Raw genomic sequence first — 23,118 nt, 5'->3', positions numbered from 1 at the left:
ATTTTTATTTATATATATAATTCAGCAATATATATACATATTATGCACATCGACTTGATTGAAATTATATTCTTAGGAGCTTTGATTGTGTCCTACGAACCATTCAAAATATCTCATTACTGTAATATCAACTTACCTGAATAGTAATTCATTTAACAGCAGCACTACAAGATTTCCATATTCAGAATTTCCGCTAATAATAACATCAATGTTTAAACTTTCAAATATATATATTATACAGAATTTATATAGACTTTTCTAGAAATTGACTTGTGTAAATCTACTCATTCTTTATGAATGCCACACACACAGATGCCATTATTTATATAGTTAAATATAAAATACATAGAATACTTTTAGCCGGCACAAAAAGGGTATTATATTGAATCGCTCACTAAATTTAATAACATATGAAAATGATATTATTAATTACTATTAATTATTATTAAATATTTAGATATCATATTTTATTTTAGGAGAGTGACAAGATTATTATTACTTAACATAACAACACGCTTCGTTTAGCAAAGCGTGAGAATGATATTCTGCGATTATTGCAGTCTTTTACCTGTGTAAATATATAAGAAATTCAGTACAATGATAATTGAAAAGAGTATCTGCATTTACAGATTGATAATACATACATTTAAAAAGAAAAGAAACTTATAAAAGGCACGATAATATCACATTTATTTATTATAATATTTATAAATAATAAACTTACTTACTAAACTGATTATTTTATAAAATGTGACGTTTGATTCCTATAAAAAATGTTGGTAATTGCAACTGCAAAAGTAGACAATATCGGTTTATTTTCAGCTTATCGATAAAAAAGATCACTTGACGGTAAAAATAATATTGTTTTACATAAACTAACAACGAAAATGGAAACCATTTTTGCACACGTAAAAATCTATTAATATGTTTACAATGACTTTGGTAATTTTTATTGTCTCTTTCAGATCTAGTCTTTTCAAAGATCATTACGCGTAATATCTTTATTTCACAATTAAAACCTTAAAATTTTCAATCAAAATTTTGATATATTATATATATACATTTTGTCATACAGTGACACGTTAAATTATAGTAATTTTTATTTGTTCGTCTCGCACTCTATATATTTACAACGTTTAAATAATTAAAAAATAATAGTAACGAAATATTCTGGCACCGAAGTTTAGAGTTCTGATGGTCCATTCATCAATTTAACACATTATAGCTAGTATATCCCGTAATTAAAAAGCCAAGGCGTAACGAAAAAAATATGTTTTACCTTGATGGGATACATATTATTCACAGGTCTCTTATATATGTAATTTATAGCAAAAATTAAACTGTTTTTCAAAATAATATAATTTTCGACAGCCCCCATTTCACAGATTTATCACTTTGATTTCGAATGAATCGATTAACCGGCGGGATTGGTCCTCTTTTGTCTTCTCTCTTTGGCAAAGCGCAATATGTTGGGATTGGCGTAAATCATGTCTGCCAAAGTGTCGACCCCGGCGTACGTGTCGGTCTTGGATCCAATACACATGGACAACTGTAGACTGGAAAGCTCCCTGTTGCATTCTATTTCATGATACACGTGCACCAAGTGCCTATCCGCCGCCCTGAAGACATCGAGATCCGATTTAACCGCCTTCTCGAAGAATTCCACGTCCTCCTTGCCCCATCCTTGAATCGAGAGATCCAAACCGCCCAAGGCACGATAATCTCTTTTATACAGAGAGACGATCCCGAAACCGTACTGCCTCCAGTGTCCAGAGATCTCGTTTATGGTAAACTTGTCCTGCTTTCCGGCCTCGCCGTAAACGACCTTAGGATCATATTGACTGAAAACGATCGGAAAGTACATTCTCCGACCTGGTAGCGTGTTCAGCCGTATCTTGTTCAACGCCGAACTCGTGAACACAATGTCCACGTCGATGAACAGCAGTAGATCGTCCGCCTGCAGTCTCGACACGCCCAAGTCTAAAGCTCTGGCTCTGGAAAAGTCTCCGGAAACCGGCAGAACCTCTATACTGGCAGTGCGATATTTGTACTTGAGCTTCTCTATCAGATCTATCGTCTTGTTGAGAGAGTTTTCGCTCTTGTGTTGGTAGAGCACGACGAGCAAAGATGTCTTCTCGCCGCTCGTCAAACAGATGTCTTCGTAATTCTGAAGAAACCTTTGGAAAATTTCGTAGCGACCTGACAGAGGTACGATAAAGTTTATGGTCTTGCTCCGTACCGGATCTTCCTCCTCCGAGTTGAAATTAAGATTCAGAAAACCACCGTGAAATAAATTGTGAATAGACTTGTCATCTGATTTCGGACGAAATTCAACTTCGACTCCATTCACTGTCTCGCGTATTTCTAATCCTGCAAGAACATTTGTCGATTAGATATTAAGTACTTAGTAAATTTAAATAGTTATTGCTTTATGTTATTTACAATATTTATCGCAAATTCAATTAGTATATAAGCGTTAGATTGTGTATCTAAATTTTAAACTTTAAACAGAATAATTAAATAATGATTAAATTAATTATAATTCGATAAAAGTTGAAATTTTTTATAATCTCTTTCGTACATTAATTTGCATTCAAATTTTTTAACTATTTAAACAATGTTTCTTTTTGACTAATATGTTTACATATATAATATACAATTTTTTTATTTAATATGAGATACAGAAAAAATACCTTACCTGAATATAAAGTAATCGATTGATTTTCCAAAGTTCAATGTATCAGAGAGACTTTAGAAAAATAATTTTATTTACGATAAGATTTTGACGTGTATACAATTTTGCAATAAAAAGCGCGAAAGACAAATTATAAAAATCTCGATGAGAGTACCAGTGAAATGTTGATGGAGATAAACGTGTCGTCTGACGGGAAGAGTAACTTTCCTGCCCCGGTACTTCCGATACACTAATAGAAGATCTAATATGGTGTCGGCCCCATAAGAGTTCACCCTTCTGTATCCATAAAGGGCTGATCGTTCCTCGACAACGCGACCGCGCTGCCGCGAATAGGAATTGATGGAGGCCATGACCTCCCTCGTGATATCTTCCAGACCCTCCTTGATGTCGCTATGAATACGCCGCCTTGGATTGGAATCGGTCAAACTGTACTCCGCTCTCGAAAGGAAGTCCCATGGGATCACTTCGTCGCTCGTCGTCGGTTTGAACGAACGTAAACTCGTCGGCACACCTGCGCAAACAAAATTTTATTTTACGAATCAATGAATCCAACCGGTTTCCTTATTTAGCATCAATTCACAAAATTACGTCTCTTGAAAATGCATCGCGAAATAGAGCTGAAGTCGAGCAGTTAAAAATATTCTGGTAAGAAATAAAAGTTATTTATTCATTACGATAAATTTCTTTCCACTCTATATTCAATTATTTTATTAATTACTTTATTAGATTAAATTATTAAAATTATAAGTAAAAGTATAAAATTAAATTTTACATCTCAGAGTATAAATAACTTTTATTTCATCTTCTCAATTTCTGTCAATATTTCTTACAAAAATATTTCAAGTTATATATTTTGATTTAAAATTAAAAACCAAAGTTTTATCTCGAAAGGTAAAAGGTGACATATAAATGTAAACTTTGTTTCTTAATTTATGACAGTTTTAGTCGAGCGTTTTAATATTAAATCGAACATATCTTATATATTAAAATTGCATTAATTATGCAAAATGTAGCATTTTGTTTTAAAATTTCAATGATCTTTGAATTGCTATCTCATCTGCAATTACATTGGAACTCTACGTTTATCTTCATTTTCAGTCGATTAATTTAGATATTTATCGCAGATTTATATATACACGAGAATTATGTAGATCAACCAATATGATGGCTGCATAAATCTGCAAAAGATAGGAAATAGAAGTGATTGAAATAATAATGATATGACTCTTTCAATCATTTACGTTCCAGTTGCATAAAAGTGTATACTCATTTTACGTCTTTATACTAGATCAATTTACTGATCCAGTTGAGAGCAGATTTATCAATAAAATTGTCAATCATTATTAAGCTCATTGCTTAATAAATTTAAAATATCATGACAAAAAATATTGATTAAAATAGATTAATTTATTTCTGTAAATTTCTCGAGTATATCAGGAATTAATTTTCAAATCTTTGAATATTTATATTTCCTTACTTATTATCATCTGTTTTGCCTACATATTGCCATCACTTAACAATGCAATTTTTTAAATGTCAAATTAAAAATTATTTTAATATTTATTTTTTTCTACAAAGGTCACGCAATTATCAAAAATTGAAATGGAAATATATGCATAAATACATGTGCATATATTAAAATCACAAAAAGATACAGAATAATAAATTCAACGATTGCAAAGCAAATTTCTGGTTTCAAAGATAAGAAATTTGCAACGCGTCGTAAGATACATGAATTCAGTCTGAGATTTATAATCTATATATATATATATATATATATATATATATATTTGTGGTAGGGTTATTTTGTGACAAGAAACAAAAACACGATGTAATGTAACACGAGAAAAGATCCAGCGCGATAATAAATACAAAGTCATGCATCGCGATTCTCTCTCGTCTCTCCGCAAGATTGCATATCCGGTTTCAAATAGGTTTATAATCCCTTCCTCCCTCTATCCCCCGGAATATGATTTGATGCGGTTGTCATGTATATCATGATGTAAATGCGGAAGTGTTAATTTAATAGCGATATACGAGTAATAGTTATGTGATAAAAAGTGCGACTCGTTCTGAAAATATCTCATGCTTCGAAAGATTGCAGAAATGTGTAGACAGAGGAGGGAAAATAATGATATAAACAGTATAAAAAATTATGTAAGCATTAACATTGTAACAAAAAATTTATATGACAAATCGTTGTTATTTTTTAGTCTTATGTTTGTAAACTTGTGAATATTTGCAAATATATTATTGATTATTTAAACTTGAAAATAATCGATGAATGTAGATATTTAGAGGAAGACAGATAAGAGTATGTTTTTTATATACAAAGCTATGTAATATATTAATTAATTTAAGATAAATGCAAAAATGTTACGAATGTAAATTTTTGTATAATCTAAAAGGCAGTCTTAGCTGTTTAATGACTGATAATTTAGCATTATATAGACTCTCTATCCTTTCTCTTTTTATAAGACATGAATATTCATGTAGATGCACACACGACGTACAGTTCGGCTTTTATAGCCGGTTTGCGATAGCGGAAGCGAGAAATCACCTAGTATGTCCGTGTCGCCGGGGTAATCTTCGGAATTAGGATCAACCGGAAAAAGACGTACACCATCCGCTATTTCGTAATTCCTTAAAGTTTCAAGGCTAACTCCTAATTCCTGGGCCATCATATGAATGTCTCTATGCAGATGAATCCTCTCTTGTTGCAGATCTTGTATCCGCAGTCCCTACAAAAGTTTAATTTAATAGATTTAATAGAGAATCAACAAAAGACGATAATAATTTAATATTAATAAAAAATATTAATTTTTTAACATTAATAATATTAATCGTTGTTAATTTTATTAATTTTAATATTAACGGTACAGTTTTTAATAGTAACAATTTAACATCAAGAATTCGTATAATTCGAGAGAACCGCGAGAGCAAAATGATCTCCTCTTTGCATCGTTCACGCTTTGTTCGTTACGCATGTAACGGTTATCAACAGGTTACTCTACAGTTAAGGATAAGTAAAATTGTAACGTAGTATACCAGTAGTTTTTCCTGTAATTATAATGATTACCATAATTATAATACTTGACACTAACCCTCATGTAATTGTGCAGTCTGTACATGTGAGGAGGACTTTTTATAGGATGCAAAGTAATGGCACGATGAACTTCCTTTTTCTTGAGACTTCCGGTGAATGCCTGAACTCCGCTGCTGTTGTGATAAAGAATGGACTGCATCTACGGCAATATATGCAGATATATCGAATGTATGCGTGAGGGGAATGAGTTTAATACGAGAGTTTCAAGAATGATCGTATCTGCCTAACTTATTTTTTTTTTCGTGACAACGATTAAAATCATTATATCTTTATATTTCAAAAAACATCGAGGCAAAAAAAAATTATCGTACTTTGATTTCATTCGCAACTTTACAAATCACATCAATTTTTTTCTCTATATATTCTTTTTATATTAATTTATATTATATCAATTGTTTTTTTTTATATTTTTAAAATTTATATAAATTAAACGAATACTATAATTGTAAAAAATGTGTTAATTAAGATAATTAAAGTAAAAGAAAATCTTTTGTGCCAGAACTTGCAGAAGAACGCGGCCACCCTTATTCGGTAATTCTCGCGGTCGCCCTTCTTCGATAATCCTCGATCGACACGCCGGACCAAACTTTGAGTTTAAGAACGACAAATTACTCGATTGAATCGCGCTCTCGCTTAATCATCGTGACAATGGTATCGCGTCTGTCGATTCCACGCGAGACGGCTGTATTAGTCCGCCCCGAATGTCTGAATGCATGCACAAGCGAGCCTCGGCAAATGGCAATTAGCGCGGACAGAAGCGGAGTTAAAGTACGAACTTCCTGCCTATGTATGTGTGTGTATGTATGTGTGCACTACGGTCTACAATAATTACTATTAAGAACGTTCGTATTGTCTCTGCGCTACTCGTATCGCCCGAAATACCGATTCCGCGAAGCGTGTTAATCAGGTGTTACTGGGTGTGGTGGTTTCTTGTTTCACAGAATTACGTCGGCGATTCTTGAGTTAAAAACAAGCATCTCTTGTAACGTCACAAGCTCCAAGTATTATAATGTAAAAAGGATGAATTTTGTTCTTTAATCCTCCCCCTATCATCCCTAATAAAATGGACGCAATTATGGAATATGGAAGCAACTCCAATTTTTTTATTTTGAAATTTTTATTGCAAATTATATCTGAATCAATCAGGCACAATTTGCAATCAAAATCTCGAAAATGGTGATTGCATCCCCCTGGTTATAAATCAGGCAAAAAACTATTGGATAAACACGAAAGAATAGCATTGAAAATTTCTAAGACATTTTTGACAATGTATATTTTTACTGATTTTAATGTGCAAAAAAAATTCTTAATTATAAAAATGATAAATGCAAATTGACTTATTATTTTTCTTTCTGATAAACCGTGATTCCATGAACAGAATAATATTTCTGTTCTGGAAAATGCGCACGCACTTAATTAATCTGTTTCGTGGAAGAGATTGAATAAAATCTCGTTTGTGGTTCACACTTGCGCAATATTCCATTCAACTTTCGCTATCGTCCCCCTAAAGACCCGTAATTTCGCGGAATTAACGTCGCGGCGCGTTGTTGATCTCGACGGTCGTAAGTAAACGCATAATTAACAAAGGCATGCTGCCAAGATCGTCAATCCCCTTTATCGAATCTCGTGCGCGCCTCGATCAATCAATCAATCGGTCAAACAATCAATCACGGCGCGCAAAAGTGGCCAGCATACAAACATTAGTGCTATATAGTGCGCAGACGTAGCATACGTGTCGTACACACGGGGATTGATTGTTATAAGTGTTTCGACCTTACGTCGAGTGTCAAGACGGGAACGAATGGTTCTCTCCAGGCAGTGGGTTAGCAGGCTACGATTTGTTCTCGGACCTTAACGAGTAACATCCTCATCCGTGCACTTTACCTTTCGTCACGGCACACATGTAATATCATTGCAACGCGTGTCACATCAGGATGCACCCACGCAAGTGCATAGGCAACTGCAATTCCATATTGCTCTTGTAGGGGAAACAATACATTTATTTTTCGCATATAATGGAATATACATGGACGCAGTCATGCAATATGGAACCAACTCCAATTTTTTATTTTGAGATTTTTATTGCAAATTATGTTCAAATCAGGCACAATTTGTAATAAGAATTTCGAAACAGAAAAATTGATGATTGCATCCCCCCGGTTAAAAATCAGGTAAAAAATCGTTGGGAAAACACGAGATAATAGCATTGAAAATTTCTAAGATATTTTCGACAATGTATATTTTTACTGATTTTGATGTGCAAAAAAATTGATGAAGATGAATATAATGGATAATCAGCACCAACAATAAATGTATGAAACCGATATTATTCATTTGGAGAAAGTCATATCGCATATATTTCGCAATTAAATTGTTATGCAATTTCTTGTAAGTAAATTTCGCCTTGATTCATTTCGAAATCTCCATTTCCTTCTGCAGATCTGTTTTTTTGCAGATTTGCGCATCAATTCTATTTGATTATCACGAAGGTTCGAGCAAACTGTTATTTAAGCGATTACAACCGAGTGTCAAGATGAAGAAGAATGGGCTCGATCTAGCCACTAGGTTAGCAGGGTACGATTCACTTTTACTTAACGACTAACATCCTCATCTTTGTATGCATTGTACCTTTCGTGTATCTAATCCATCTAATTCTAACCCGGGCTGCATAATGCAGACGCGTAAAGTATTTAAACCGGTAAAATATACAACACAGTAGGGGTACACCCGTTATGTGAGCATTGCGCTCTGATTCCCAATTATGTAACGCGTTACGCGAAATCTGCGATTTAAAAGAAAAAGAAAAAGAAAAAGAAAATTAATTCTTTGAAAAAGAAAATTAATTCTCTGGCGTATATCCCGAGATTACGTGAATACTTAACGCGAACAAACGCGCGAGGAAATCAATTATTTACGTCAATTATCCATTAACGATCGCGAAATGAACGTATATTATCGGGATTAAAAAGAGCGAGTTGATTGCTATTCCTTGTGATACGTGTCTAATCTGCCTAATACATACGCATTAATCACGAAATCATTAGCCGTTTCTAAAGGCTCGTACAGAGAACCTTTGAGACAAGGAAGATAAAACGACTAAAATAGCTTCGGTTTCGGGTAACAATACAATACGGGTCACATAGTTCGTAGAATTTTAAGCATGAGAAGAAAAATCCTGCTTTATGGCTTGGTATATCCTATTAACTTTAATCGATACAATAGCAAAATCAATTTTAAAATTTATAAAAAAATAGCGAATACACAAGTAATAAGAATAATATATAAATAATATTTCCAAATTGAATTCTAAAAAAAGAATTCGAACTAAATTCTGTAACAACCGATTTAATTGGAGATTTTTATCCGTATCAAAAATATATTATAATTGTCTTCGAGATTTCATTCAAGTTACGTTATTGTCTTGATATTAAAAAATGGACGATCGAGTATGTATGACATGAAGGTGCAATAATGTGTTGATCAACGAGATAGTATTTAACATGTACTTTAAGCGCCTTACGATAAGATAAAAAGTAGTCGAAATACCAATCCACGTACTACAATAAGACGTACCGTACATTCTCGGTGATAAAACGAACGAATCGATAGACTGCGATATATTTATACTCTCTCTCTCTCTCTTAAATTTATTTTATTTTTATTTACTCAAAAATTGTAGTAAATTATTTATTTCCTGATTCAATGATCTAATTCTCACATGTTCAAGTTATGTGATATTTACTTTTGAAATATGCAACATGAGATTTTGTTATATTTTTAAAAATATTTTAAGACGAAAAGTTAAAAAAAATAAACTCTCCTCTTATAAGAATTATCTATCATCACTACTTTGTCGCTCTTGTTCGCATTTGTAAAGAAATATTCTTTTATCTGTGTTACATTTTATCTGTATACAATCACAGTAACTCACTTTTTCATATACATTAGAAACTCGGAAGACAATTACCTCGTAACTCCAAGTGCAAGGAATTCCCGCGTACTTTTTCACGCATCTGCCTAGCTCGACGTCCTCGTGGGTGGTGTACAAATGGCGCAGGCAGTACTTGATGTGCGGTACGATCCTCCCGAGAGTCTCTCTGGACAGGACCACCCCGGGACCACCCATGCAGAAATTCTCATCGTACTCCAACGACAGCAGCCCGAATTCTTCCGAGTTGCCTCTGCCGGCTTGTCCGATGTACATCGCTCTTCTGGAATCGACGGATCTCAGCAGCTTCTCCAACCGATCTGTCCTTACGTATACGTCATCGTCCGCCCTCAAGAACCACTCGAAACGATCGCCGAAGTTGCTCCACATGTACTCCAACATCATAAAGGACTTCTTCTGCGGCGGATAGGTATCGTCCACTCGCGGAAGCGGCACCAACGGCAAATCGGGGCAGTTTTCGGGTATCGTCGAGGATTCCGACGAGAAGAAGGCTATCTTGCCGGGTAATTCCTTGCCCCAGGTCTCGTAGACGGCCTTGGCTCGTGTGTCCAAGTACTTTTGAGCCGTCATCACGCCTACGAACAACAGACTCGAGGTGGAACTGTTGATTCGCTCGTCGTCATTTAACCTTGGTACGTTTCGAACCGACGCTCTTGGTGGTGATCGTAAACCAGGCATGGAAGTCCAGATGGCGAACTGCTGTTGCTGATTGGAGACAGTAAGACGATAGCTGAGGATCAGAAAACCCAAGATCAGGCCTACGAAGAGGCCCAGAAAGGCGCTGCCCAGTCCACGCCGTTTCCGCATCACTGGGTGGTACGTCACCTCTCCCATTTGCGCTCTTCAGGGGTCCCTGGGTCCTCGGTCAGGTTCATCATGGTCATGGGGTTCGCCGAGATTGCCGACTCAGGTATAGTAATTAACCCCGCTGAAGAATATCCCTTGGGCAATCCCATCGTTCCGACCGCTGCTAAAACGGAAGGATGTTTTTCAAGATGTAGAGAGCATCTGAGAAGAAAATTTGTTCAGCATTAGTTTAGTTTAGATAGTAGAATTAAAGAAATCAAATTAAATATCTTTTTTTCCTTTATTATTTATTATTATAATTTTTATTCATTTCTCTCCCCTATCTTTCTCCCAAAATATAATTGCATACAAATACAACGTTATTTAATCTCTGTTATTTTCTACATAAATATTTATTTTTTTATAGAATTCTACATTTATTTAATCGATATGATTAAATATTAAAATGTAAGCTTTTCAATGTAAATTACTCTTATATTATACGAAACCATTATATTTACTATACATTATACGCATGTATAATATGTATTATAATTTCCATATTCAAAATACATTATACTTTATTTTATTTCATTATAAATTATATTCATTATACACTATATAAATAAATATGTCATTAATATACATGACTATAGATTTTAAATTTTAAATAAAATAAGAAATATTCTCTTACAAGAGACAGATGGCATTCTGTCTTGGAAAAAAAGAGAAGCAATATGTGCTTGAAGCAAACAAATTCTGGAAATAAAGTAGGCCTTGATTTTCGTCCTGTGTTATTTGTAAAGTAAACACTTTGACTGTTTGAACTTTGTTTCTCTTCGCGAAACTGCCTTTTAGTCGATTAGTCATTTCTCTTTTTACTCAAGAACCGCAAATTTAATTATTCGCGTTACATCGAAATTCAGTAAGAACTTTAACTTATATAATGAATAAATATAAATATATCACAGCAAAACTCACATCAAATTTTTGCTTCAAGGTGAAGAGAATTGCCATATCGCGTCAGTGATTTCGATGATATTATATGATCGAAATGCATCTGCCTGCGAGGATCTGAAAGCGCAAAGGGGATTATAAAATATTAAAACGAGTCATTGAAAATTAATAGCCACAAAGAATTAAATCCAATATGTACAGCTACATGAAGAACGAGGTCGCAAGCATATTAAGCGAAAACTCAAATGGACGTCAGCAATTAATACTCAGCCATTTTTCACTCAAATCAACATCAGCAATTAATACTCAGCCATTTTTCACCATCAAGTATTGTTTGCGATCAACGCTTCATTATAACGCCAATCATGACATCGACAAAAAGATACATTATCTTTTTATATCAGCTCGAACAACATGAAGTCAATTAGTATATAAGATAAGATTCCATATGATTCCATTTCAAATAATTTGTGTTTTAGCAATTCCAATTATTTTCCAAATCTTTTATGTTATATTTTATGCAATTATCATGTTAGTTATAATTTTTAGTTTTCTGTATAAAATGCTTATTGATTTATATGCAATTTAACTTATATATTGTATATTATATTGTTTTTAATTTATATATATATATATATATATATATATATATATATATATATATATAAGAAACCTTAAATCTCTTTAATGTGGGACTTTTATATATTTATGTATCGCGCAAAACCGACACATATATATAGATTACGGATTCCAGAAAAATATTTCTGCATTTAAGTATATTTAATGCTCCACCCTATCTATGACTCACGATAACGAAAATGGGAACAAAGCGAGACTCTGTTTACATATATACCTAGAATGTCATGAAATGTATAACGAACGAAATAGTGTGTCTAGAAATGAGAACCCGACGCCGTTACAAGACTTTCTTCGACGAATTAATCGCGCCGGTTCTGTTATTTTCACGATCCAGGAATACGACATTCCATTTGCGCAGATTACTTAAGCATATATGTATGTAAAGTATTTTATATTATTTCTTCTAAGTATTTTTCGTATTAATATCTGTAATTAAATAACTGAATTTTTTTGACCAAATATATTTATTAACTCCGAATAGTACGTCTCTTGTTTTTCTCTGTCACTTTAGTCAAATTAATCGTAACCAATATTTGCAATCGGGGAAAAGAAAATATTGGATGATCAAATATTTGTTCAGCAAAAGAGCCATTGCACAGTGAACATTTTTTGCGAAACTTAGATCGATCTTCGCCGCAAAGTTTAAAAGAGACCAAGGTATAATTTTTTTCCTTTATTTTGAACCCTTCATCCTAAATTGCGCATCCACGTCATTATCTTAAATTTATTCTCTTTGAAATCGGCGTAGACAAAGACTCGATTCTTGCCGAAACCGGTTTCGGGTCAGCTAATATATACGTACGCGTGCATACCATATACATATATCGATGAAATAACTGTGAAAAATGAGTTCGCTCTTCGACCAATTTTTGCTATTCTATCTGATGTGAACCACAAAGATCGCGCACGTAAATTCGCCGGCTGTTTTTCGCGACTAAATAATTTTGAAAGATTTTTCTTCCAACATTTCTCGAGAGAATGTCAAATTAACATAATATTGTGTAATTTTGCGTAATTATTTAACGTAATACACATGTGCGGCAATTTTTCTAACACCTGGATTTGATTCTTCAGGTGATATTTCAGATATTATTATTGAAACAAATTGAGATAATGCTTGAAAAAATTAAGATACCAATCGAAAATCAAGATAACAATTGATGGATAATTGAGCTTATGTAATAATACGTTTTCCTCACTAATTCATTATTTATAAGAATCGTGACCGACTATTATCGTTGATTGTTTTTAAGCCATTTTCGCACGCATGCTTCCGTTCACACATATTACACAAGAATTATTCGAGAGAGAAAGATACGCATAATTTACCCTTAAAAATTCTTTCAAAGGTCAGCAATCTTATGCATACGTTATCATTATAACGAGCGATTCAAATTCGCTCTAATCTAACGTTCAATCTTCCTCGTTTCTTGCATATTTATTAAATTATTCACGAATAATCATTTAGAGTCATCTTCCAATTATAGCTCGCATTAAAGAAGCACACGTTAACGTGGCATATTTTTTCTCATTAAACACCGCATGCATATTTCGCTCGGGATAAAATAAATTTCACATGATATCCTCGCATTTATTCCATAGCTTCCATCATGTAATAAGTATTACAACAAAATTTTTATTACGGTGTGAAATTTATTTTATCCCGAGAGAAATAGAAAAATAATTTTTTACACTTATTATTTGCGTAAAATTTATTTTATTTATGCTGTGTCAACAAATTAAATTCGCACACACAAATCACATATTTTTCACCAAAAAAGAATAATTTTTTATACTTATTACGCGTTGTAAAATTTATTTTATATTAAGAGAAATGGAAAAATAATGTTTACACTTATTTTATATTTATGTAAATAAATTAATTTTATTTCTACGGTGTGAACAAATTAAATTTGCACACAAATCACATATTTTTCACAAGAAAAAAATTTGCACATAAACATCTCGCGGATGCAAAATCACCGACCGATACCGGAAAGATCAGCAATCAATTGTCATTTAAAACGGAAAGAAATGCGTACCGAGTTCTCGATTACGATCGGTGACTCTTTCTGCGCTTCTTCCGGTATCCAAAGAAGAAGAAAACCATGCTGATCGAATGCAAGAACCGTGTTGTGGTAAAAAATCGTGCTTTGTCAATCGAATCTTTCCGTCGAAGAGGAGTAGCCGTACACTCGGTAATCGCGATTTACACGCTCGGCTGTTGAAATCGACGAAATCCCGGTGTTCGTCCCGTTAAAGGATACGCTCCGGAGTGATGTGCGCGAACGAACTCGAGTAGAGGAACGTAAGAAAGGCGGGAGAACCGGTTTAAGCCGAAAGTCAGAGCCGAAGAGCGCCGCTAGATCGGTGCGTTCGGAGCCGTCTAGCTGATTACAAAATGAGGAAGCGATGCATTTTAGGTCAAGGCGGTCCTTTAAAATGGAATTACACTTTAAGTGCCACGACGGCGGAGACATGTCGTCGAAAGAGCGGGATTATGGAAAAAAGAGAAGGTAAGAAACGATCGATTGTGTTGCTCCAGAAAATTCACATTGAATTCGTATTCAATATTTCATTGTGAGAAGATTAATTTCTTATATTTAAAATATATGTAGAGAATTTTCTTTTAGAATTTACCCTGGAAATCATGATAATCGTAGGACAATATGGTATTTAAAGAATTTTTCTGATTAAAGTAAGTTTTTCTGATTAAAATATTTATTACAATGAAAAATATTAATATGTATACATACATAGTAAAATTAATCGAACATATTTTATATCTTATTGTGATAGATATTAATATTTTTATTGTATAATAAATATTAATCAGAGAGAAATTCTTATAAAATTCTTTCAACATCATATCGTCCCACGATTATCACAATTTTCGGGGTAAATTCTAAGAATAAATTCTTTCTGTGTTATATTTAATCGCTCGCGAAAAAGATAAAAATTAATTTTTTTATTGAAAAATTGAGAAACGAGAAAGCAAGAAATTTCATGAATTTTGTGTGAAGAATTCTTGTCGCCAAGTAAATCTTCGTTAAGTTGATGCTAGATATTTTTTTAGGCTTACGTAAATATGAATTATATATATTATAGCTAAAAAATATATTTGTTTTTATAAATGTCAATTGCTCCATAAAACAAATTATGCTAAATTAATCTTAAAGCAAAATTTTTTATCCAGTCTACGCAGTTACTTCAAATTAATCTTCTTTTATACGAAATTAAATTTTATTATTTATATATTTTGCTTCTGCAAAGCTAGAGAGAAAAAACTTCTCCTTTTATACGATATATGTATATAATGATGAACTGATATTTTTAAAAACGTTCAATTTTAATATTAATTAATTTCAGAAGAATTACAAAAAAATTTTTAAATAAAACAAATATTGAATATTAAATTTATAACTGTTTATATCAATTTTAAATATACATATACATATATATCGTAAAAAATAACTGTAGATTGAAAAGAAATTTCGCCTTTCGTCGTTCCTCTTGCAAATATTAAAAATAGACCTACCACAATGGACACAGACATATCAATATTCATAAGACATCGGGTAATCCGCAACGTCAAGTAATATAGAAATTTGTTTCATGCATATGGAACTCTCGCGAAAGCGGTTGGTAGCTTCTCATAACAAAACGAACGAGTGTTTGAAGACGCGTCGCGGTTAGTCGGCCGTGAAAACCGTCGGTTTGCATTAACGCGACGAAGATGCGATGATGGGACTGCATGCTCTTCAGATCGGGTCGTCACTCGAACGAAAGAAAGAGAGGATCTTCTTCGCTAATTGTTCCCACAGACGACCAGACGCAGAATCGTACGTCTGACCGCAGATGACGGCTATATGACCAGATTGTCGCGGTCGCGGTACGGAATCGAAGAGAGAGGAAGATTCGATCTCTCGCGACCGGTAGAAACTGGACGACCGAAGAGAGGAAGTCATCGACTCTTTCGCGGATCACGATACAGCTGCGAACCATAGCAAATTGCCTCGTCGTTCATCAAACGACTTTATTTCTCATGCTTTAGTTAGTAGAGCTTCGTTTTTTAGAATCTAATATACATATATACAGGGTGTCCCAAATGTATCATACGTTCATGGGAGACCTAAGGTTATTTGAAGACGATTTTTCCTCAGCGAAAATGTCGAGGAGGATCATAATTTTTTTAATGTTACCAATTTTTGAAATCATGTATCTTTGTAATTAAGTTTTAAATTAAAATTCAATAAAGGAAACTTTACCTGAAATTAACTTAAAAATGTAGTTTTGTTAATAATTTATTTTCACAAGGCTTAGTTTACAAAAAAGCTTTCATTTTCAATCGTTTATAACTCGAAAATTATTGGTGCCTGGACATTTTCGCTGAGGAAAAATCGCCTCAAGAATTTCCCATTAACGAGTGATACAGTAACTCTGGGACGTGTATATTTCCAAATATAATTATAGATCTTGAACTTCAAATCTAATCTTATCGTGCACTTGTACAACTTTAACTGTATCTCCTCGAATGGCGTTCTAGGTCCGTTAATCGGAATTTTATCGTAAATATTTCTATGTTGAGATGATATGCGAGTTTGACTCACATTTATGAAATTTTTTTTATCTATATTAATTTTTTATATATATTAATAATCTCCCTTATATAATTTTAATCTCACCTAATCTAATTTGAAAACAAAAAATATTTTAGCAAATAGAGATTATGGGGAGTTCTATCTTGCAATCATTGAAAAATTATATAGTTTAATGTTAATATGATAGAATAACATTTTAATATTTTTTATCACATAATATAATTTGTAAATCATTTTACTGTTTTATGAACAGTTTGTCTTTTGAACGATATGACGAAAAATGATGCAAAAATTGATCTTTGAAGTTCCCTCAAAATTTCTAATGTGCAATTAATCAAGTAGATATTTCCATATTTCTTATTCTTGCTATAAAAAGCAATATAAAAATTTGAGAAAAATCAATTCGATATTAAAATGAAGAATTATTATCTTGCTACATTAATTCAGATTCATTACATTCGACATGCCATTTCATCGCTAATTAAATGAGCTATATCAGCAGATTAATATAATCAAACAATAAGAATGGAAAAATGATTGCATTATAAAGAGAGTTTATAAAAATTATTTTTAAAAAACAATATATATATATTTATACATATATAGACTGAAAAAAATTTATTAAATTTGAATAAATATCTATTTCAATACTGTCTTATTAATCATTTATATGAAATTAATAATATTGATTTGATGTGAAAAATACATATATATATTTAACATACATATTCAACATATATATTGAAAAAATCAAATATATCATCTATGTAATTTCATTTTCTTAAAAAAGGCACAAGTTTATTTATTTTCATTTAATAGTTACGTACACGTCATCTCCGCGTTTCCGTGAAATATATGATCAGAAGCAAAAATAAATTTCTCTCTTTCTTTCTCCAGGAACTTACTTTTTATTAGAACATCACCGACCGTTTTTATCATCGATCCCACCCACGGGACCTTGTTTCCATTCGCGCACGTGGTGTTTTGACCTTTCATGACGAAAAATGTCGCACGCAGGCGTTATAATTTTGCTCCAACAATTATAAATCACCAAAAACCACAAAATCGGATCCACACGAATTCACTCACAGATGACACTTTATAAACGCAACTTCTGACGGTCTCTTCTTCTCTGAACAATCGATTTACTGTCAATTATTTATTTTTTTTTTATAATTCTGTAATGCAGTTTTAATCGACTTATCACTTCTCTAAGATTTAAGTAGAGAGAAAGAGAGAGTTGTAATTATATTTAAGAGAGAAGACAAGAAAATATTTTACCAAAAAGGACAATTTTTCTCTCTTCTTTCGAGACAATTCGTTTGCCAAAGACAACCTTCAATAAATTAAGAAAAATATATATATATATATTTTCTTCACATGATTATAAATAAAAAGAAACAACGATTATGATAAGAAAGTAATGTATCGCAATAATATCTCTTGTTTTCTTAATTATTAAAATTTCAGAAGTGGTCACACACCACGGATTAATAAAGGCTACGCGATCACGAGTATCGGAGAGTATAATTCAAATTAATCTGCGAGGAAACTTACGGAGATGCGGCGGCTGTAAAGAGAGCACCCCTCACCAACGCCGGAAATATGTGATTTGATTAAAACCGGCGCGGAAGCAAGCGGCGATGATGAACCGCTCTTCGAATCGGGCCGAGACGCGCGCGTTGCGTGCAGCAGGATGCCACCGCCGCGACTGAGACCGAAGAGGGACCAGAACCGGCAGCCGGACGACGGAGCGAGCGCAGAGAGAGACCCTAGCCCCGGGTGGAACCGATTCGATGAGTCGAACAAGGCGGCAAAAGCCGAAGAACTTTTCGACCGATGGGACGCGACGACTCCCTTCCTTTCGACGAACCGTCTTTGTTACTTCGGCCTGATCGCGCGATGGTTCACGGTAATAATATGTGTACGCTTAAGCCAGAGTCCGACCTGACCTCGACAATCTTCGAGAGACCCGTGGAATCTCCCTCCGGCTCGCTTTCCGCTTGTGTTTGAGCATTGCCGGAATTGCGAACTGCCGGCTTTTAAGCTACGTCTTCATTGGAGCAACAACAAGCAACTCTTTGTTGATGTTCTATGTTTCTTTAGAAAGTTGCTGGTTGCTAGCAAAAGTTTCTTAAAGTTTCTTACTGTTTCTGTTCTCAGCAACAAAAGTTGCCACTAAAGAGAAATTAGCAAGTCGCGAAGAAACAAAAATGTTTCTTCAGGATAGACCTTCAATTTTCAGCGACACAGTCGCGGTTAAAACAGAAATAGGAACAAAACCCAAATGTTTCTATAATTATGGTGCTTCAGTATGGACAAAATGTTGTCAGCAACAATAAGTAACAAAAAGTTGCTCGTTATTACTCCAGTGGAGACAGCTTTATAAATACAGCAAACGTTTCGGAGCAGCCAAATGTCAGATTTGCTGACAATCAGCTGATGCTTGAATTTTGGACGTTTGCGCTAATACGATTTTTTCTAATTTTTTCACTCTAAGATTCGAATGTTTACGATAATTTCTGCGCGTATTCGGAGTTTATTTTTTTTTTTTTTTAACGAAAATAGTCGGAAGGAAGATCGTCATTCGTCACTCATTTTCCAATTTCAGCATCCGGTAATTTAAGCGATTAAGTTAAAATTTTGATAAAGTCTACTTTAGATCAAACTTACACAAATTTCAAAAGTTAATACACATATCTTCTGTAACATTGCTGATGTTCTTGGACAGAATTGTTCAATTTAATTTAATTGCGTTCACATTTCACGTTTATCTGAAAAAATTGAAAAGAATTGAAAAGAATATTAACAAAAGTTTAATTAAATTTTCAATTAAATCGATTATATTTCATAAATGTAACTTGAAAGAAATGAAAACAAAACATTAAGACATCGAGATAAGTGCAGTTGACAACAGAGACATAAATCAGACTTCTGCGCTTGAATCTCCGCTTTGATTGCAGCAAACAATCGTAAGCTCGCGCTTGAAGGATTATTTGTTTGCCACTGAATTATTGTTTAAAATCCGTCCTACAGATTGTACAAGACAGAGAGTGTAAGTGCGACACAATAGCGATCAAAAATTACACATAATGACAGTATGCAAAACGCCCAGCAGTCATCGACCACCATCATCCGTATACGGGGATGATGATGAGTCATTTTCACTAATCGTAAGTACACGAAGCGCATTCCGCTCTTCAAATGACACAGCACGTTTACAAGTTGATTGGATCATTAGAGCGATTCATTAATCCCATCCCGCACGGAAGTGAACGCACGACAACACATGAAATATTTAAATAAATATTCAATCATTCAATCCTCTTTCTCTCTCGTTCTCTCCCTGCTTCGTCTATGCTCATCGTGCAATCTTCTATCGACGTTGGTCTATCGATTCATCTTGTGTCGATCGCATCTGAATCTTTAATGAACCGGAAAATGGCGAATTGAAAGATTGGCTAAACGCGTTTAAATAGCTTCAGCATCTGATATCGTAACAACACGATAACGGCGTTTCTCGACACCCTACAATTCTCTCTGGTGCGATTGATTATAACAATGAGATTCGATGATTCGATTCTTAATTGATTAAGTAATTTCGGTCGCGCGTGTTACCGATTTATCAATTCTTTTTCAATACACTACATCTCTTCGAAATTATTAATTATGTGTACACGGAGAGAATTTTCTCTTAGAATTTACTCTGAAAATCATAGTAATCGTGAGACATTGGAAGAATTTTATAAGAGTTTCTCTGTGATTAATATTTACCACAATAAAAAATAATATATACATAATAAATTATATACATATAATAAAATTAATCGAACATATTTTATATCTTATTGTGATAGATTTATTAATATTTTTTATTGTAATAAATATTAATCAGAGAAACTCTTATCAAATTTTTCCAATATCATATTGATTATCATGATTTTCAGAGAGAGAGAGAGAGAAAAAGAGAGTAAATTCTAAGCGAAAATTCTCTCTGTGTATGGTGACTATATCTTCTGAGAGGAAATAAAGGACAAATTAAAGGACCCCTAAAAAATTTAGGGCTTTATTTCAACATGTTTCCAAATCAGTTTGCGATCAAAGTGATTCGACTATGTTAAAACAAAAATCCTTTGGTTTTGTAAACATGTTCTATAGTTTTGTACAAATTCTAATTTTAATATTACAACATTAAACATTAAAACTCTAAAAAAATAAAGAACAAAATTGAGTTTTGAAAAAATAAATAAATATAAAGGACAACTGAAAATAAAGAATTATCCCTTAAAATAAAGGACGAATGGGCACCGTAATTATACGCGAATTAATGAAATTAATTAGAAAATCGCTAGATTAGTCGCAAAGCGACAAACACTACAAGAAGCTTAATTTTATCAAATGAGAAATTTAATTGCGGCGCAGCTTCTCTATATTTACTTAACATAGAGAAATGCAATATGTGTATAGCAATTGTGAAATCTTTTCGCAGAGCTCTCAAATGTCACTTGAAAGCGCGTATAATAATCGCAAGCGACGAACTCTCTACATCTCTATATATATACGACGATAATGAAGCTCAACTTTGTATCGGACGCACATGTGCGTGACATCACATTGCGAGTGCTCGCATCGTTAAACGCTCCCACCCGGTATATATAAGAACGCACTTCTAGAGAAGCCGCCGTTATATGCGGGTCCGCTATAGCTGCGTGTCTGCAAAGCAGGAAGTTCCGTCGAAATAGAATAGAGGCGAATTGAACTATATACCTTTATGCTTCGTGAATTTCGCATTATCTCTCATTCGTCGCGCTCGATTCTTGATAGACTGTAACGATCGGATTAAGACACGAAGGAACTGCTATGCGTAGGAGCCGCTCGCGTGTCCATGTGAGAAACGCGAAATGTCATTTATTAAATTTATTACCCGGATCTCGACGTGGTCATAGAACCATGTTAGAGGCGAAACGGACGATAAATCCGAATAAATTCGACGAGCGAATGTTTATTTTATATAGGAAGCACGAATGTGTGAAAAATGTAATAAAAAAAGAAATAGCTTTTTGTGTCGAACTCAGCTATAAACATCAAATTTCATAAAATATTATATAAACGTATATTTATATATAGAAAAAAATAGTGTAGAAACGCAGTGAGCTTTTTAAAGCTCTTTATTTCTTTTTTGCACCGCTACTTATAATTATATATTAAGTATGAATACACTGATAAAAATTATTAAATTAATAAATATTTTTATTTCAATGCTGCCTAATAAATTATTTATTTGAAACAAATAAATATTTATTTGTTTTGAAAAAGATTTTCTTATATCAAATACATATTTTTCACATCAAATTAATAAATTATTAGTTTCAGATAAATAATTTATTTAGCACTATTGAAATAAACATATTTATTTGAATTCAATAAATTTTTTTTAATGTACAGTTATAAAAAGTATTTCCGGCAAAAAGACGATCAACTTATTACATCATGCAACGCTAACTGTGTTTATCGTGTTTGCAGATCGATAAATGAAATTCAATGAATAACAGAGAATTGTGTTTAATAATATAATTGTATTAATTAATTTGTAAATTAATAAGTGTAATTTTTTATAAATTGTAGAATTAAACAATTTAGTGAGAAATTTTCACCTATTAGTTGCATGTTTAAAAACAAAAACTACATATTACAATATAAACAAAAACTACATTTTACAATATAATTGTATATATTAACAAAAACTATAGGCTTTTTTTATTTTTTATGATATATGCACTGATAAAAAATGTATGTGCGTGGAAAGAAAAATATTTAATTTTAATTAATTATTGAAAATTTAAATCTAAAAATGACGCAGCAAGCTCACATAAAATTTGCATATTATATATATATATATATATATATATATATATATATATATTTGCAACGATTTAATTTTATGCAAAAAACTCGTTTATATATATATATATATATATCAAATCTAATTATATTATCTCATTATATTATCAATTATATCACCTAATTATATTATCTCAGAATAAGGTAGTAAAAGCAAGGATGTTTACGCTTCGAAAAGAAAATAAAAAAAACATACACACAACACAAGATTTTCGCGCGCATAATACATTCTATATACATATATGTATATATTACGTTCATATATATCTATTATATAAACATATATTTCAAAAATAACAAACACGGACATTTTATCTTCTTAATAAATTACTATTTTATATTATTAACAATAGAAAAATTGATTGTTACTTACAAAATAGCGCGCAGCAAGATCTTCTAGCACCTCATCGATGAAGGAGCCGGATGAAAAGAAGTTCAACATGACGTTATCGACGCAGACTGGCAACTTCTAAATTTTAAATTG

General features: G+C 32.9%; 1 protein-coding gene across 4 annotated transcripts; it reads right to left on the bottom strand.

Annotated features, from left to right (window-relative positions):
* Nucleotides 1-663: 663 nt before the first annotated feature.
* Chsy (Chondroitin sulfate synthase) lies at nt 664-23,093 on the bottom strand. 4 transcript variants are annotated; one of them, XM_029308133.2, is made up of 8 exons: nt 23,008-23,093; nt 11,518-11,610; nt 10,576-10,758; nt 9,769-10,480; nt 5,800-5,940; nt 5,256-5,436; nt 2,850-3,206; nt 664-2,370 (listed from the first exon to the last, which is right to left on the bottom strand). In XM_029308133.2, the coding sequence occupies exons 3-8, from the start codon at nt 10,704-10,706 to the stop codon at nt 1,415-1,417; spliced, it is 2,478 nt and encodes an 825-aa protein (XP_029163966.1). In that variant the 5' UTR covers nt 10,707-10,758; nt 11,518-11,610; nt 23,008-23,093; the 3' UTR covers nt 664-1,414. The 4 variants fall into 4 exon arrangements, with proteins under 4 accessions (XP_029163966.1, XP_029163968.1, XP_029163967.1 ...); XM_029308135.2 differs by having other exon boundaries at nt 10,576-10,717; XM_029308134.2 differs by lacking the exon at nt 23,008-23,093 and adding an exon at nt 18,291-18,497.
* Nucleotides 23,094-23,118: the final 25 nt, after the last annotated feature.

Source organism: Nylanderia fulva, unplaced genomic scaffold, assembly GCF_048542155.1.
Source record: "Nylanderia fulva isolate GAGA-0341 unplaced genomic scaffold, ASM4854215v1 Scaffold12, whole genome shotgun sequence".
Lineage (NCBI taxonomy): Eukaryota > Metazoa > Arthropoda > Insecta > Hymenoptera > Formicidae > Nylanderia > Nylanderia fulva.
Note: the sequence above shows the minus strand (reverse complement) of the source record. Positions and strands in the feature narration are given on the sequence as shown.

What these genes read in the sequence shown, in the direction of transcription:
- Chsy (XM_029308133.2), bottom strand. Translation starts at nt 10,706, where the DNA reads ATGGGATTGCCCAAGGGATATTCTTCAGCGGGGTTAATTACTATACCT. An exon ending in CTTGCACTTGGAGTTACGAG is followed by an intron (nt 5,941 to 9,768) that starts GTAATTGTCTTC and finishes ATATTGCCGTAG; the next exon opens with ATGCAGTCCATTCTTTATCA. An exon ending in CGGCGACACGGACATACTAG is followed by an intron (nt 3,207 to 5,255) that starts GTGATTTCTCGC and finishes TTGTTTGCGCAG; the next exon opens with GTGTGCCGACGAGTTTACGT.